This window comes from Monodelphis domestica, chromosome 6 (assembly GCF_027887165.1).
Source record: "Monodelphis domestica isolate mMonDom1 chromosome 6, mMonDom1.pri, whole genome shotgun sequence".
Classification (NCBI taxonomy): domain Eukaryota; kingdom Metazoa; phylum Chordata; class Mammalia; order Didelphimorphia; family Didelphidae; genus Monodelphis; species Monodelphis domestica.
In genome coordinates this window covers 232,522,134-232,537,698 of record NC_077232.1, presented here as the reverse complement: position 1 = coordinate 232,537,698, position 15,565 = coordinate 232,522,134, and the positions used below count along the sequence as shown (strand labels likewise).

Sequence of the window (15,565 nt, the reverse complement as noted above, 5' to 3'; positions counted from 1 at the left end):
CTTGGGTTGAATGGCATGACACATAACTTGAGACTAGACCTGCTAATCCTTATCAAACACCCTTTGTTCAGACTTGTTATCTGACCTTGCTTCTGTTATAAGCCTGTATTGTCTAATGTGCAAAACCAGTTCATGGGCAAAGCTCAGAGTTGTGTGGGTTCCATGGCATTGCCATCCTGAGTTTTATACAAAACCCAGGAGGCCCCATTGTAGGGAAGAGAAAACCCAAGGACCTCAGTTGTGGTCAGTGGCTTATTTTACTGTCCAAATCCCATGCTTCAAAAATGTGAGCATAGAGAAAGTTTGATAGTCTTTTCCTTTATAGAAATAATAAAGGGTATTTCTGGCTTTACAAAGACGACCATCACCAAGTTCTCAGTTTGTGATTGGTACACAAAATACACATCGACAAATGCCTGATGAGGAATGGGGCTGCTGGATGATGTAAGGGTAAATGGTGGTGCTTTTCAATGGGCTTAGAGACAGTGTGAAGCAATTTTGAAGGACACCGTCAAGGTCGAGGGGAATGATGCTTAGAGGAAGGCAAGTAGTTTTGATTAAAATAGGGGAAGATGAGGAAGGAGCAGTAGAATAAGAATGGGATAGGCTGATGACGTCAAAAGAACACAGATTCATCTCTCCTCAAGTATAGCTATTGTGCCTCTTATTTTTATAAAATCCCATACTTAGAACAAGGAGGGATGGAATAAACCATGGAGCCCAACCCCCTCACTTTACAGATAAAGAAACTGAGATCCAGAGGGAGTATTTACTAAGGTCACATAGCTAGTAAGCCAAAGAGGATTGTGGGATTCAAGGCCCAGGTCTTCCTGACTCCCAAGTCCAAGTAGTTATCTCTTTGTGCCAGTCTCTAGCAAAGGCACTAGTCAAACCTTCAACATTCATTTTCTCTATTGGGGCTGACTATCAATAGGAGAAGCAAGACTCTCCTCAGAAACCCCTGCGCCATATACATTGGAGTATAGAATAGACCAGAAAACTAGCAAAGAAGTGTCTTGTACTGGCCCCAGTACACCTGAAATGTTAAGGAAGGGTTCAGAAGATATTTACTGACTAGGATCTTGTTCCTATTCCTTAAGAACTTCAGCCTCCTACAAGAGACTCTTCCTAGGGAAAGCCACCTGGGTTACCAGCTTCCAAGAAACCACTATCTCCTCCTGACTTTTTTACTTGAACTCCCAATAACATAGCAGGACAGCAGGAGGTTCAGTTTAGCTCCTATTTCTGGGCCAGTGTTTCTAGTCTGCTTTCTATAGTCTGCTTCAGGTGGTTTTGCTATGAGAAATAGGCCAGTACCCTGTCCTGATTGGGGATCAAATAATAGGATTTAAAGATAAATAAAAGGAACTTTAAAGATTCTCTAATCCAAGGGTTCTTAACAGTTCTTGTGTCCAGAACTCCTTTTCCAGTCTGATAAAGCCTATTTCTCAGAAACTGTGTTTTTAAATTTATGTTTAAAATACATAGGATTACAAAGAAAACTAAAGGTTGATAAAAAATAAAGGTGTACACTTATTTCCCATTCTAGTTCATAAACTACTTCTTCCCCTAAAATTTTATTCACGAACCTCAGGTTAAGAACCTCTGCTCTAGTCCAGGTTCCTTAAGCAGAGAGGCACCAGGTTCCCCAGATTAGGAAGGTGAGAAAGGTGAGAACCCAGATCTTCTTTCAGAAGGCCCCCAGGGCTTTTCCCACTTAGGTCAGGCTGGCTTATTGGCAATAGTTTCATATTCTCTCCTACCCCGAGGATCAACTACCTTGCCTTCCAGATGGTGACAACAAAAACACTGTTGAGAATTGTTCAGATGCTGGGGAACCAGAGCCTGGATTTAAGTTGGGGTGAGAATGGAAAGGAAGGGAGAAATCATAGAAGATTTGTGTTAGACCTCCCTTTCCCTAGTGACTCAGTAGATACTTAAAAGATCCTTGGAAATGTGTTCATTATTATGAAAAGAAATGAAACCATTTGAAGGACCAAGGAAGCCTAGATTTTGATAGAGTAGGAACTTTTTATTTCTTTAAGGCAAAGTCTGGCAAGTGATAGAGGTCACTTGCTTAAAACATGTATGTATGGGTATATGTATATAAAGGTTAAGTACTTTAGCCCACTTAGGAATTTTCCAAAATCTTGCCAAGTGACTTTTTAACCATTTAAACTACATCTCAATGGAAACCTTCATGAATGGCTTTCTAAAAAGCAGTTTATGGGAAGATGTATGATGATACTATAGAGAAAATGACCAATTTGGCATCAGTAGGAAAAGAAATATTCCTGCCCTTGAAATTTCAGAACTAGAAGACATGCTGACTTTGGGGTTTAGGAATCTGCAAAAACAAAGAAATTAAGAGCTGTTTGTTTGCATTACAAAAGTATTCACCCCAGGGTTCTCCTTCAATATCCAGAGTAGGAAAATAAGCATTTCTGAATTTACTGGGTAAATTTAGGGGAGAAGTGAGGGTTATGGTTGATTTATACTAATTCAGTGAATGCAACTTTTCAGAAACACCTGTTGCATAAATTGTGCCCAGTATCCAAATTCCAAATACATCACAGGTTTATAGATTGCTACAAGTTGGTAGTGTCATCTAGTGTAACCTCTTCATTCAATAGATTAGGAAACAAGTGTGGGAAGGTTTAAAGAATTGCCTGAAGTCATATGGGAAGTAAAGTCCAGAAGGTGCGGTTTGAACCTGTGTCCTTTCTGTCATACCATGCTAGCGGCTGAGTTACTTTCTCTAAATTGGCTTTAGAAAATGGTCTCAACTGTAGGACAAAGTATAAATAAAAATGATCAATTTAACAGCTTTGGCCCCCAAAGCAAATCTCAACTTTAGACCAATACTATGAGGAAGAAAGCAAGATTTACATACAGTTTCTGCCCCATTATTAGGAGCTAGGATGCTCTGCATAAGTTGAGATTCTTTGATAGAGTGGTCTGTAGAGAAGAGGAAGAAAAGTCACATTATTAGAAATGCCTTTCAAAGCAAGTGTTTGAACATATGAATTGGGTCATTCATTAGGACTACAGGTGGAAAACAAATAAAGCTTTGAAGACCTTCAAGACAGAGAGAGTCAGGAAACCAAATATTGGGTCAGTTTCAGAGTTTCAGTAAAGGTAGAAACCAAACTTCAGACATTTTAATATGTAGGAATTTTCCCACTGAAGTCCTGACTATGAGTTGTTGGGTTTTTTTCCTTAGATACCTGTTAGGCCAGCAAAATGTGAGCTATACTAAGTCCTTTCCAAGCTTGAAATACTTGACATGAGGACCCCCCTTTTTTGTTGTTTTGCTTTATTGACATTCTTTCCTCTTAAAAAAAAATCATTGTCAGTTTGCAATTCTTCTCCCCTCCCTACCTTCCCCCAATACACAGTCCCTTGGAACAAATTATTACAGTCAGGCAAAAATAAGTCAACACATTGACCTTGTTGACAACTTTTGTTTCTTTTCCTTTCTTTCTCTGCCATGTTGGCAGTGATAGAATCATAAACAACTTGAAGTAAGTACAGCATTGGAGATTCAAGTATGGGACTTTTTGAGGTTCTTACTTGGAATCCAGTTACATGTATAAGTTGGCTTTAAGAACCAATATGGTACTAAGTGTAATGATCATGTTATTCTCCTCTATTTAACATCCTTTTCACTTCTTCTGACTTCCCTGGCAAAAAAAGTGATTGATTTGGAATGATGGAGCATATTAGGCTGTAATATGATCATAAGAATGGTCCAAAAATGGGAAAAGCCAGATTTCAGAATTGTGGTTGATCTGAGATTATTTCATTATAGTTTGTGCTTTATGGTAAAATTTAATAGCTAGGTAACCTTGAGCAAGTTCTTAACCTCATTGGTCTTAGTTCCTTATCTGTAAGTGAGGGTGTTAGACCAGATGATCTTTGAGTTCTCTTTGCAGCTCCCAATCTTTAATTCTGTGGTCCCATTTACATGCCACACTTGCTGAATGTCTGGAATTTTAAAACATCAACAGTCATCTCCTAGGAAGCCTTTCAATGAGAAATAAACTGGTGCCCAGTGTTAAGAGAGAGATGAAAGTGAGAGATGCATAAGATCGGTTTTCATTGTTGGTCGCAGGTGAGCTCTTAGGTCAGGAGCTCATCTTCAAGGCCCCTTCCCACTCCAGAAGGGTATGGTTTGGTAACCTTTAGTATGTACAGAAAGAAGGGCACCCCTAGAGATCTGGCTTGATATGTTGGGAGAGCTTTTGGAAATGGAAGTTCTATAGGAGGGAAGAGGAAGATCATGAGATCATAGGTCTAGAGCTAGAAGGAACCCTAGAGATCATTTAGTCTAACCTCCTCATTTTTTGATTGAGGAAACAGGCCCAGAGAGATGCCCATTTACACAGGTACTAAGTGCCAGAATTTGAATTTGAGTCCTCAACTCCAAATCTTCATGCCACATGGAACTGAAATGTCAGTGGATGAAAGGAAATTGGAGGCAGCAGGTATCCCAGAGGACAGAGCACTGGATTTGGAGTCTGAAAATCTTGAGTTTGAGTCCTACATCAGGCACACTACTAGCTGTGTGGTCCTGGACAAGTTACTTATCTTCTGCCTTAGTTTCCTCCTCTGTAAATAGGAATAATAGCAGCAACCACTGAAGGGATCAAATGAGTTAACTTATAAAAAGCACTTTTTAAACCTTAATATGCTATATAATGTTAGCTCTAATTAAGGAAATCCATTCTGAGATGCTTTTATGACCAGCAAAGAAAGCTCTTGATTAGCTATGCAAACATGTGAGTTATTTGTGTGTTACTCTATATGGCACTCTGTCACAAAAAGAGTTAAAGGGTTGGGAGAGGAATAGGATGGGGAACTCTTCCTGATTGCCAGTTCTATAATAAGGGGCACCGAGGGATGAGTGGGAGGCAAGGTTAGTTTGCAAATACTGTACCAACATAAGCTTTTTCCAGTTCTACAAGCAACATTTCTTTTCAAGAGCCAACCATGGATTTGGTTAAATCCTTCTTTAAGCCATGTTTTGGTTAAGCTGGCTACCTCTTGTCTGACCTCTGTCCTATTTTATTTAGTTACTATTTTTACAATGGTGAAATGGTATATATATTACTATTTCTCAACTGCAAGAAACTAAGGGATACCTCCACCCATCCATTCTCCCAGCCTTAAAAATGAAACACCTTTAAGAGAGGTTAAGAATAACAAATAATAACAACTCTGCAGCCACTTCCACCCTATTCATTTTTTTTAAACCCATACTTTCTCTCTTAGAATCAGCACTGTGTATTGGTTCCAAGATAGAAGAGCAGGAAGGGCTAGGCAATGGGGATCAAGTGATTTGCCCAGGGTCAACAAATAGTAAGTATCTGAGGTCAAATTTGAACCCAGGACCTTTCATCTCTAGGTCTGGCTCTCTATCCACTGAGCCACCTAGCTACCCCCTTCCCATATTCATTCAATTAGGTGGCCCCAGACTTAGGAGAGATCTAAATTAGTGTCTGGCAGCAGCCACCTTTACTCTTCATCCTGTAATATCCTATTGCTATTGTTGCAGCTCACCTGCCTTTTATGAGGCTTTTGTTACCAATTCCAAGCACTTATGCAGGAGAGAGTCCACAGGTTTGGATCTAGATTTGGAGCTGGAAGGGACCTTAGATGCCATGTAGTCTGACCTCTTAATTTCACAGATGGAAGAAATTATGACCCAGAGAGGTTGTGACTTGGTCAATGTCACATAAGTAGGAAGTGACAGAAATGGAACCAAAACCCAGGGACTCTGATGTCAACTCCAGTTTTCTTTTTCACTAACTTGATTTCTCCACTATTGATTGATTATGTGTGTGTGTGTTTTCCTTTTCTTAAAATGCCTAGAAACTCTTGTTTTGACTCTCCCTTCCCTCTCCCTCTTTTTCCTACTCATTCATATATTATATAGAAATAGCCTTCAAGGCAGGGGTTCTTAACCTGAGTTTGATGAGCTTAACAAAATTATAACAGTATTTCTTTCCTAATTACAGGTATTTTATATTTGTGCATTTAAAGACATTGTTCTCAGAAGGAGTCCCAAGACTTTACCAGGAGGCCAAAGGGGTCTACAACATAAGAAAAGAGATTGAAAACTATTTTTAAGTCGGATTTTTAAAAATAATTGTAAAAAGTACTTTTCTACTGTAGTAGTTATTTATAGCATCAAATTGTATAAAAGTGCTTGTCCTTTTAGAAAGGAGTGGGCATGAAAATGGTGCTGTAGAATAAAATTAACCAAATGTTAGAACACTCAATACCCATCGCTTTGTAACTGGGTCTGAGCATATCCTGTGCCACATATAAATATTCTGTGACCTTAGAGGCTCACAGCAGATTTCCATACATTGAACCTTTTTACCAGTGTGTAAGGCTCAGTCCACATCCTCCACAGTCACAGAATTTGAATTCAAGGAGAGAGAGGTGACAACTGAATTTTATTGGGAAAGGGAGCTTGTAATCAATAACCACTCACAGGAGCAAAACTTCCCAAGTACAAAGTGTACTATTGCTGGGGTTTTTTGTTCAGTTTTTGGCACAGTCGAGATCACCTCACAGTGAAATGACTCAAAGAAGCCTTTCACCCAGTTTCACCTCTCTTGAAGATCAGGACTTATTGGCTGGAAGGTGGTTTGCTTCTTAATCTAAAATTCTTGCATATTGTTTTGGTTGTGTAATAATAAGTCACTCACCCCTAAGCTGCCTTGCAAGGTGTTTTTAATAGGGATACAATGAACTTTCTTGACTCCTAAGTGCTTTTTTAACCTCTCGTTTTCTGCTTAGCCAGCTTTTAACATATTTTCAAAGACAGATTTGTCTCTGATGAAATCCATTCAAATTGTCCACATTTTAGGAGACTGGCAGTTTCTACCAGTGACTCTAACAGTAAAGGTAAATTAAAATGCTTACAGCATGAAAGTGGGGAAAACAAAACTTGCCCCCATTTATAACTCCAAAAGTGTTCCACCAAAATAGCTTAAAGGTTGGTACTGCTTTGTATGAGATATCACTGAGAAAACTGTCCTGAAAAAAAGGTACAGGACAAAGATTTTTAACCTGGGGTCCATCCACCGACATTGATTTCTGAGGGTATGTGAACCTGAATGGGGGAAATATTGTATCTTTATTTTCCATTTGATTGATTTTCTTTGTAATCCCATGGATTTTATTTTATTCATGTAAGAGCTTTACCCTGAGAAGGGGTCCATAGGCTTCCTTAAAGAGTCAAAGGAGTCCAGGACAAACAAGGTTAAGAACTCCAATATTGTTTGATTTTGAGCATTAGGGAGAGGCAACAGGGTGCAGTGGCAAGGATATGCCTGGGTTAGGACCCTGACTCCCCTACTTCTCTACTTTTGTGAATACAGACAAGTCACAAAACCTGCCAGAGCCTCAGTTTCATCATCTGTAAAGAAGAGGTAGTAATATTTGCATGACTTGCTTCACAGGGTTATTGTGAAGATCAAATGAGATCATGTATGGAAAGCACATTGCAAATCTTAAAGGGCTCTATAAATGTTAGTTACTGTTTCTATCAGTGATATTAAGACAGCTTCACAGACTAGCTTGGACATAGGTCTGGGAAGCATTTGTTCCTACCATATTCTTCTCTTTTTACTTTCTCAATTTTTTCTTTCCTTCTATCTCTTATTTTCTTCTCTTCCCCACTTTCTATTTTTTTAAAGAAATTTTTATTTTTCCCAATGCCCAGCATTTATTTTTTCTCTATCCCACCTCACTCCAGAAAGAAGGGAGGGAAGAAGAAAGGAAGGAAGGAAAGAAGGAAAGACAGAAGGAAGGATGGGAGGGAGAGAAAGAAAGGAAGCAAGGAAGCAAGGAAGGAAGAGTTCCTATGCACCATCCATCATCCTGCCCTATGGCCCACTTTTTCATAACAGGGCTGTCTTTCCCTGTTGGCTTCAGACTATGAAAAATGACCTCTGCCTTTGGTCATTAATAGAATGTACCTTTCAGTCTCTTGACATGCATGATTCATTTTGAAATAGCATAGGAAGCCCTGCCAAAATTGAAGCCCTCTTGCAAATAGAGTCCCCTTGAATAAAATGACATCGTCTAGTTTAGAGATCTTTTTTGTGTCCTATACTGAACTCCGTTGGTAGTCTGGTGAAACCCAGAATGCCCCTTCTCAGAATAATGTTTTTGAATGCATAAAATAAAATATGTATGATTAAAAAGGAAACTAATTCTATTGAAATAGAATTTTAATTTTTTTTTTAGTTTCCAGGTTGAGGATTTCAGTTCTAGATTCTAGACCTGCTTCTTATAAGGTTTCTTTTGAATTGATCCATTTCTAGATGCCAATGATCATAGGATAAGTCTGATTAGAGAGACACAGAGTCCTCCATGAAAGTCTCATCTGTGAGGGGGAGCCAACCCTGGGTCCTAGAATACCCTGACTGACCATAGAACATATGCAGGTTTTGAGCATGGGATCCTAGTGATGAAGTGTGTAAAAAAGCCTAGTAAGGCTAGCCAGAGTTGTATTTTTCCAGACTGAGACTCAGAAGCTCATCTATTGAGTCTGGGAGGGGTTGTCATCTATATTAGAGGAAGAAGGACAGATTCTTGAAGTAATAAAGTGTGTAGCCTGGTGGAAAGAACATTGAAAAACATAAACTTTCAGGGTATGGATGCATCATTTCTTGGGGTTCCCTTCTGGTCCCTTTTAAAATAAAGGGGAATTGGATTAAATAATCATCTAATCTAGTTCTAGATACTACAATTTTCTATATGACTTATTTTAATGAACAAAAAAAAATAGAGAAAAGTACCCCATTGATTTCTAAAAAATTTTAACTTTTTTCCATTAACAAGCATCTATTCACCCACTACCCATCCCATCATAGATTTTTCTAAACCACTATCTTCTGTCTTAGAAAGTATTGGTCCTAAGGCAGAAGAGTGGTGAGGACTAGGCAGTTGCCCAAGGTCACACAGCTAGGAAGTGTTGGAAATCAGGTTTGAACCTAGGACCTCCCATCTTCAGGCCTGCATCTCTATCCCCTGAGCCATCTAGCTGTGCTTCATCATAGACTTTTTAAAGGCAGTGGAATTGAGAGCAAAAATTGAGTTTAATTCATAGGATTGTAGATTTAAGGCAGAAAAGGACCCTAGAACCCAACCAATCCTATTCCTTCGTTTAAACAAATTTGTATTGCCCAGGATCACAGAGGAAAAGGGAAGTGATAGAAGCATGATTTGAATCCAGTTCCTCTGATTCCAAAGCCAGTATGCTCTTCTCACTGTTGCACTGTATATAATAATTTACCTTGTTGGTTAAGGTCTGCAATGCCAGAGTGACTGTCATTGATTTGAAGATTTGATTTAGAAGGCAAATAGGAAAGCCAGATTGCTGCTGAAGTGAGAAAAGATTATTCCGTCCCTTACCACAAATACCTTAAGAAGAACCTTCTTTAGGAAGGGTGGGGGAAAGGAGGGCACGGAGATAAGAAAAAGGAAGGAAGGAGAGGATACCTAGAAGGGAGAACATATGAAGAGGTAACGGGATAAAATGAGGGGATAAGGGAATCAAGAAGTAGGAGGGCACAGTTGGGGAATAAGGAAAGAATTTTGGAAAAGTTGGATAGAATAAGAATTAAAAGGTTAGGGAGAGTAAGCTTTTGTAATAGTTTTCATCCTCTAGGGAAAAGGAAATTTTAAAGGGATATCAACTTGGTCTTTAAATTCTTGAAAACTAAATCACATGCACTTTATTAAAATAAAACTAAGAAACCTTGAAGTTGGAATAATTTAAATTTACTTTTTTCCACTCTATAAACTCTGAAATCCTCTCTATATATTCTTAAGGTGTTTAAGCTAAAAGGGACCCCAGAGACTATCCAGGGCAGCTAGGTGGGACAGTCAGCATGCCAGGTGCCTGGAGTCAAGAAGATTCATCTTCCAGAGTTCAAATCTAGTCAGACACTTGTATGACCCTGGGCAAATCACTTAATCCTGATGCCTCAGTTTCCTTACTGTAAAATGAGCTGAAGAAGAAAATGGCAAACCACTCCAGTATCTTTGCCAAGAAAACCCCAAATGGGTTCACAAAGAGTTGGACACAATTGAACAAAAGTATGTATATGAAAGGGAGTGGGGTTGTCACATTTTCAAGTAACAGATCACTCTTCCTAAGCCATTCAAGGATCTCCATACTGTTACTACCAGCAATTTGTGATTGTTTTGTTCTCCCTAATTAGGCTATTTTAAGTTTTCCTCCAGCCCCACCTCCAAAAAAAACCCCAACAATTTAGAAGGAACCCAAATCAGTTGGTAATTTTAAATGTTTACTGTATTCTTCCTTAGCATTAAAGAAAGCTATAAGTAGAGATCAAAGATATAGGTAGAGAGACTAGTTCAGTATCTCCAACAGTGTTCAGAAATTATAAATCTTATCATTGAGATGGTTCATAGCAAACATTAATGTAATGTTTTGAGGTTTGCAAAGCACTTTCTATACATGATTTCTTCTAATCTTCACAATAAACTTGTTAGGTAGGTACCATTATTATGGCCCATTTTACAGATGAAATTGCTGAGGCTACCAGGAGATAGATGACTAGCCAACAAAGATCAATCATATCCTCCTAACTCAAAAGCCAGCCTGCTTACCACTGCTTACCACCTTGCCGCTCTAATGAATTGTGTTTGTGAAGCCACCTAGCTGTTACTTGTTGATCTGTCCTGACCGGGCTAATATTAGTTCATAGGGATAAGCAAAGTCTTTTTCTTTAGGATTGTTTCCTGTGCCCAGTGTTCTGTTAAGTTATTGCCCAGTGGGTTCAATTTGGCTTTACTCTTTCTACCTGAAACAGTGATAACTTCTGAGTGAAGTTAATCACTTTAATTAAGAGATCAAATCTTTAGTTTCTTTCCATGAAACATTTATTAAGCTGCTTCTTTGAATATGGTACTTGGGGGACTTCTTGGTTAGGGGTATGTTTTTCCTTTCTCTCACTCTCTCTCTCTCTCTCTCTCTCTCTCTCTCTCTCTCTCTCTCTCTCTCTCTCTGTCTCTCTCTCTGTCTCACTCTGTCTTTCTGTCTCTCTGTCTCTCTTTCTCTTTCTCTCTCTGTCTCTCTGTCTCTGTCTCTCTCTGTCTCTCTCTCTGTGTCTCTCTGTCTGTCTCTCTCTGTGTCTCTCCGTCTCTGTCTGTCTCTCTCTGGCTCTGTCTGTCTGTCTCTGTCTCTCTTTCTCTCTGTCTCTCTGTCTCTCTGTCTCTGTCTCTGTCTCTGTCTCTCTCTCTCTCTCTCTCTGTCTCTGTCTCTGTCTCTGTCTCTGTCTCTGTCTTTCTCTTTCTCTCTCTCTTTTTTAACTCATCTACCCTCTCTTCTGTCTTTTTCCTAGGGCAGCGATGGTGCCAGAAGATCTACGGTGCTCGATAGCGATGAGCCATTGTCATTTTTCTATGACGATGTAACAACACTATATGAAACTTTCCAGAGGGGTATACATGTGTCAAGTAAGCAGTTATGTTGAATCTGTGCATCTGTGTTGTCATGAACCTTTGAGTGGCTGATACAGAATCAGCCTTGGGCTCGCCTTCACTTGGCCCACCCCATTTACTCTGCTTGGGCCCCAGGTAGACACTATGCCGATGCTGGGGTTCATACTACCTGATGATATCATGGTGGTGACGATGCTGTAATGGCATTTTATCCACTCATTTCTAGAGATGTCCCTCAGTTATTATGCTCACATTTCATTGTGTTAACTCTTCTATTATTTGATGAAATAATACATGTAAAGCAATTTGCATACCTTGAAGTACTGTATAAAGGTTAGCTATTATTGTCCTAATTATTATTCATTAACTTTTTGTTCTCTCCCAACTATACTCTACTTGGGAGAGCAGACTCATAGGAACTTTGAATTTCCTGCTGTACTTTCACATAAAGTACTCAGATAGGGAGGGAGGAGAATTTGGCTCAAAAAAATTTTTTTAAATGGTTAAATGGCAATTAGTTGACTCAGTAAATTGAGAGCTAGGCCTAGAGCAAGAGGTCTTGGGTTCAAATTTGACCTCAGACACTTCCTAGTTATGTGACCCTGGGCAAGTCACCTAATCCCTATTGCCTAGCCTTTAACACTCTTCTGCCTTCAATCCAATACTCAGCACTGATTCCAAGATGGGGAAAACTGTTTTTTTTATAAAGGTTAAAAATTGTTTTTATATGTAATTGAGGGAAAAAATAAAATATTATTAAAATATGGGAAAAACTCAAGTTGTTGGTTTTTTTAGTTTTTTGTGAAGTTTCTTGGTGCTCCAGGGATTCTTTTCCTTTGTATCTCCCAGTACAGAGAACATCTTCAACTACTTCAGTTTATGCTTTTTTGTGCATAATAGGAATGCAAAATGGGAATGTATATTTGTTATTTACAAAGCATTGTCAACTGCAATAACTCTGTGAGGTGGGTAATAAAAATGCTATTCCCATTTTACAGAAAGATAATTGAGGCTCCAAGAGGATTTATTGAGGTCTCCACCATGACTAGTAAGTACTAGAGCTGACTTTCAAACTCAGGCATCCAGCTCTAGGTTCAGGATTCTTTCTACCATCCCTTGAACCTAGATAGATAGCCCAGTGAAGAAGCAGGCTGCAAAAAATAAAGCCTCTCTCCCAAAGATCTCATTTCCCCCACACACCCTTTTTTCCTTTTTCTAAACTTTTATATTGCTAAATTTACCAAATGTGATCTTTTTTAGGCAAACTAAATTGTTCATAATCATTTTTATGTTTCTGAGCATCTTGAATTCTGTAATTAAAGGTACTGGTCCTTTACTGCTCCCTCCCTTCTCTTGCATTAAAATAGCCAAATTAACCATTTAGGCAAAAGTCATGAAGCAAAGGGATTGGAGAGGATCTACTCTGATTCTATTTTACAGATGAAGAAACTGAGTCACAAGCATTTAAATGAGTCTTCCAATATTTCCTAGCCAGTTGATAACAGAGTCAATACTAGAATCTAGGTCTCCTGATTGCCAACCTTAGGAATTTTTATAATACAAGGTGGCATGCATATCAAGGCCTCACTGATGTTCTTGACACACCATGGTTGGCCAAATAGAAGTGCACTCAAAGTGAACAGGTACTGGCCATTACCACTGATAGATGTGCTCATATGACTTATAATTTGGGCTTGTGGACAAGACTGAGAGGAAACAGGCTCTATGAATGAAGGAGACCTTGCTGTGATTATCATCTAAGCCACCTCTCCATTAGTCAGTAAGTAGTAAGCATCTACCAGATGCTGTGCTAAGAACTGCGGATACAAAGAAAGACCAAAAAAAGATACTGGATGCAGTAGCTGCTCTCAAGAGGAAGCCAAAGCCTAAGAGGCATTGTGCCTTATTCAAACTGCAAAAAAGATCTCTAGTTTGTTTGTTTGTTTTTTAATTTCTTAGGATATACAGACAGCTTTGGGTTAGTTATCTAAATATGGAGTACGTGTCTGAAGCAAACAAAAAAAAATTTGCACCTCATCTTTGTCCCTTTCTGAAATGACTTCTTTGATCACCAGTTAGTGTGTTGCAAGAGGATGCAATTACATTTTTACCCTAATTGGAAAAAGTCACCACCATCCCAAAATCAAGGAGAAAAGGTTTTTGGATCATCCATTTTATCATCACTTCCTTCCTTAATATGAATTTGATATGAATTTACTTCTTCTTGACATCCCAGGTTCCCAAAGCTAACTTCTCTTACCAGAACTGGAAAACACAACCCAAAAGACCCAAGGTCCCCTTACCTTTACCTCTGAGGCCCACCTCCATTTCCTTTACTTCCTTTCTTATCCTTTACCTCTCTGTGACCAAGACTTTTCACCTTCTGTTAAGAGCCTAAATGATTCTGGACACTTGGCCAACAAGACTCTGCCCCTAAAACTTTTTCTCTCTTCAAGCTTTTATGAGCTTGAATAAAATGAGACTAAAGAAATACTTAAAGTAACCTAAAGTAAAGAAATACCTATATTAAACCATTAAGCAAAACTAAGCAGAGCGTAGGAAGAGAGTTGTTACTAAGACAGAAAGCAAGGATTCAAAATAAAAATATTTTTTAAAAAAAGAATGGTTAATTAGTTATTTGTTGTTGTTTCCATAAAATAATAATGACACCTATGGGGGAAATAGTTCAGATCTAAACCAAATCGTCAGGTAATAATGCAATTCCAAGAATAATGAGGTTTTTTTAAGTCTTACTTTTTGAAAATTTTCTTGTAGATAATGGCCCTTGTTTAGGCTTTCGGAAACCTGATCAACCATATGAGTGGATTTCATATAAAGAGGTAAGGCTCCATGTTTTTATGGCTCATTTAACCTATGCACATACCATTTAATACAGGACACATTATGTAGGTTATTTGTAGAGCTTGAAGGAATTAGAAGTCACCAATTTCCTCTTCTTACAAATGGGAAAATTAAGATCTATATGAAGGTGAATGACAGGTCCATGGTGACCTGGAGGCTGGCTAATGACTGACTCAGGACTAGAGACAGAGCCCAGGTCTCCTGACTGCTAGACCAGAACCTGTTTCCCCCTGGCCCCTCCTGATTGCACCTCTCATATTTGGACCTGGAATGGTGTTTGTCCTGATCCAGTCTTGAGACATAGCACAAGTATCTAAAGAAAGTGCTTAGAAAGGTGTAGGCAGGTGCCTGGATGGTGAGCTTCCTCATGAAGTTCCATTTGGAAAAAAAGGAAATATTGGTACCCTGGACAAGTTCTGTTCCAAGACATTCTGATTCATGACTGGGGCCCCTTTAAATTGTTGCCTTATGAATGGAAGAGGGATTTAGCTGACTATAAAACCTTCAGAGTGGGTGGGAAAGTATGTGGGGTTGCTTGCACCAAAGGTAGATCTTGCAGAATTTCCCCAGGTCAAGTAGTACCCTAGGAACAGCTAGATATGTTGATTTGGGGATGGCCCAGACCAAGAAACCCAACTACCTAAAAAAGTCTTCCCCCGTGATGCCCCTAGGGATAGAAATAACCTGATGTTCAGGTTAAGTGACTAGATGAGTGAGAGCAGATGTGGAATGTTTTCTATTTGCATGTGGCACAAGAATCTGTGCTCCAGCCCTCTTAGTTTGACAGGGGGTTTTTAGCCAGAGTATTCTTGACTAAACTATAGGAGCTGAGAAGAGAGGCTGGATGGAGTTAGGGTTGGTCTCTGTTTTTAGCTTTGGGGGTACTAAAGAGCTCTGTGATGCTCTTTTTCTTGCTTGGGCTCCTTGTTTTCTTCTCCATCCACCAATTTGGTGACAATTCCTCCAAAGAGTTTTTTTAGATGGAGGTATGAATAGATCTACAAAGAGCCCCTCATCCTTCTTAGGGCCAAGTGTGGGAATGAGGCTAGGGGCATTCTCTTTTGCTTCATTCAAATAGAGACTATCTTGCCTTTGAGCCTATGATTTTCATTCCATCAAGAAAAACTGACTTATTTAGTTCACTCGTTCCATCAACCAGAACTCTCTTAACTGTGGCATGAGGAAGAATGCTGGATCTGGAGTAAAATAT

The 15,565-nt window shown here is 39.1% G+C and overlaps 1 protein-coding gene across 4 annotated transcripts in view; it reads left to right on the top strand.

Moving 5' to 3' along the window:
- ACSL1 (acyl-CoA synthetase long chain family member 1) overlaps positions 1 to 15,565 on the top strand; it is a 98,735-nt gene that overhangs the window by 39,429 nt on the left and 43,741 nt on the right. For all 4 annotated transcript variants that reach the window (XM_056802958.1, XM_056802959.1, XM_056802957.1 and 1 more), the window contains exons 3-4: positions 11,394 to 11,508; positions 14,269 to 14,333. In XM_056802958.1, the coding sequence (XP_056658936.1) occupies positions 11,394 to 11,508; positions 14,269 to 14,333 (180 nt within the window). The remainder of the gene's footprint in view (positions 1 to 11,393; positions 11,509 to 14,268; positions 14,334 to 15,565) is intronic.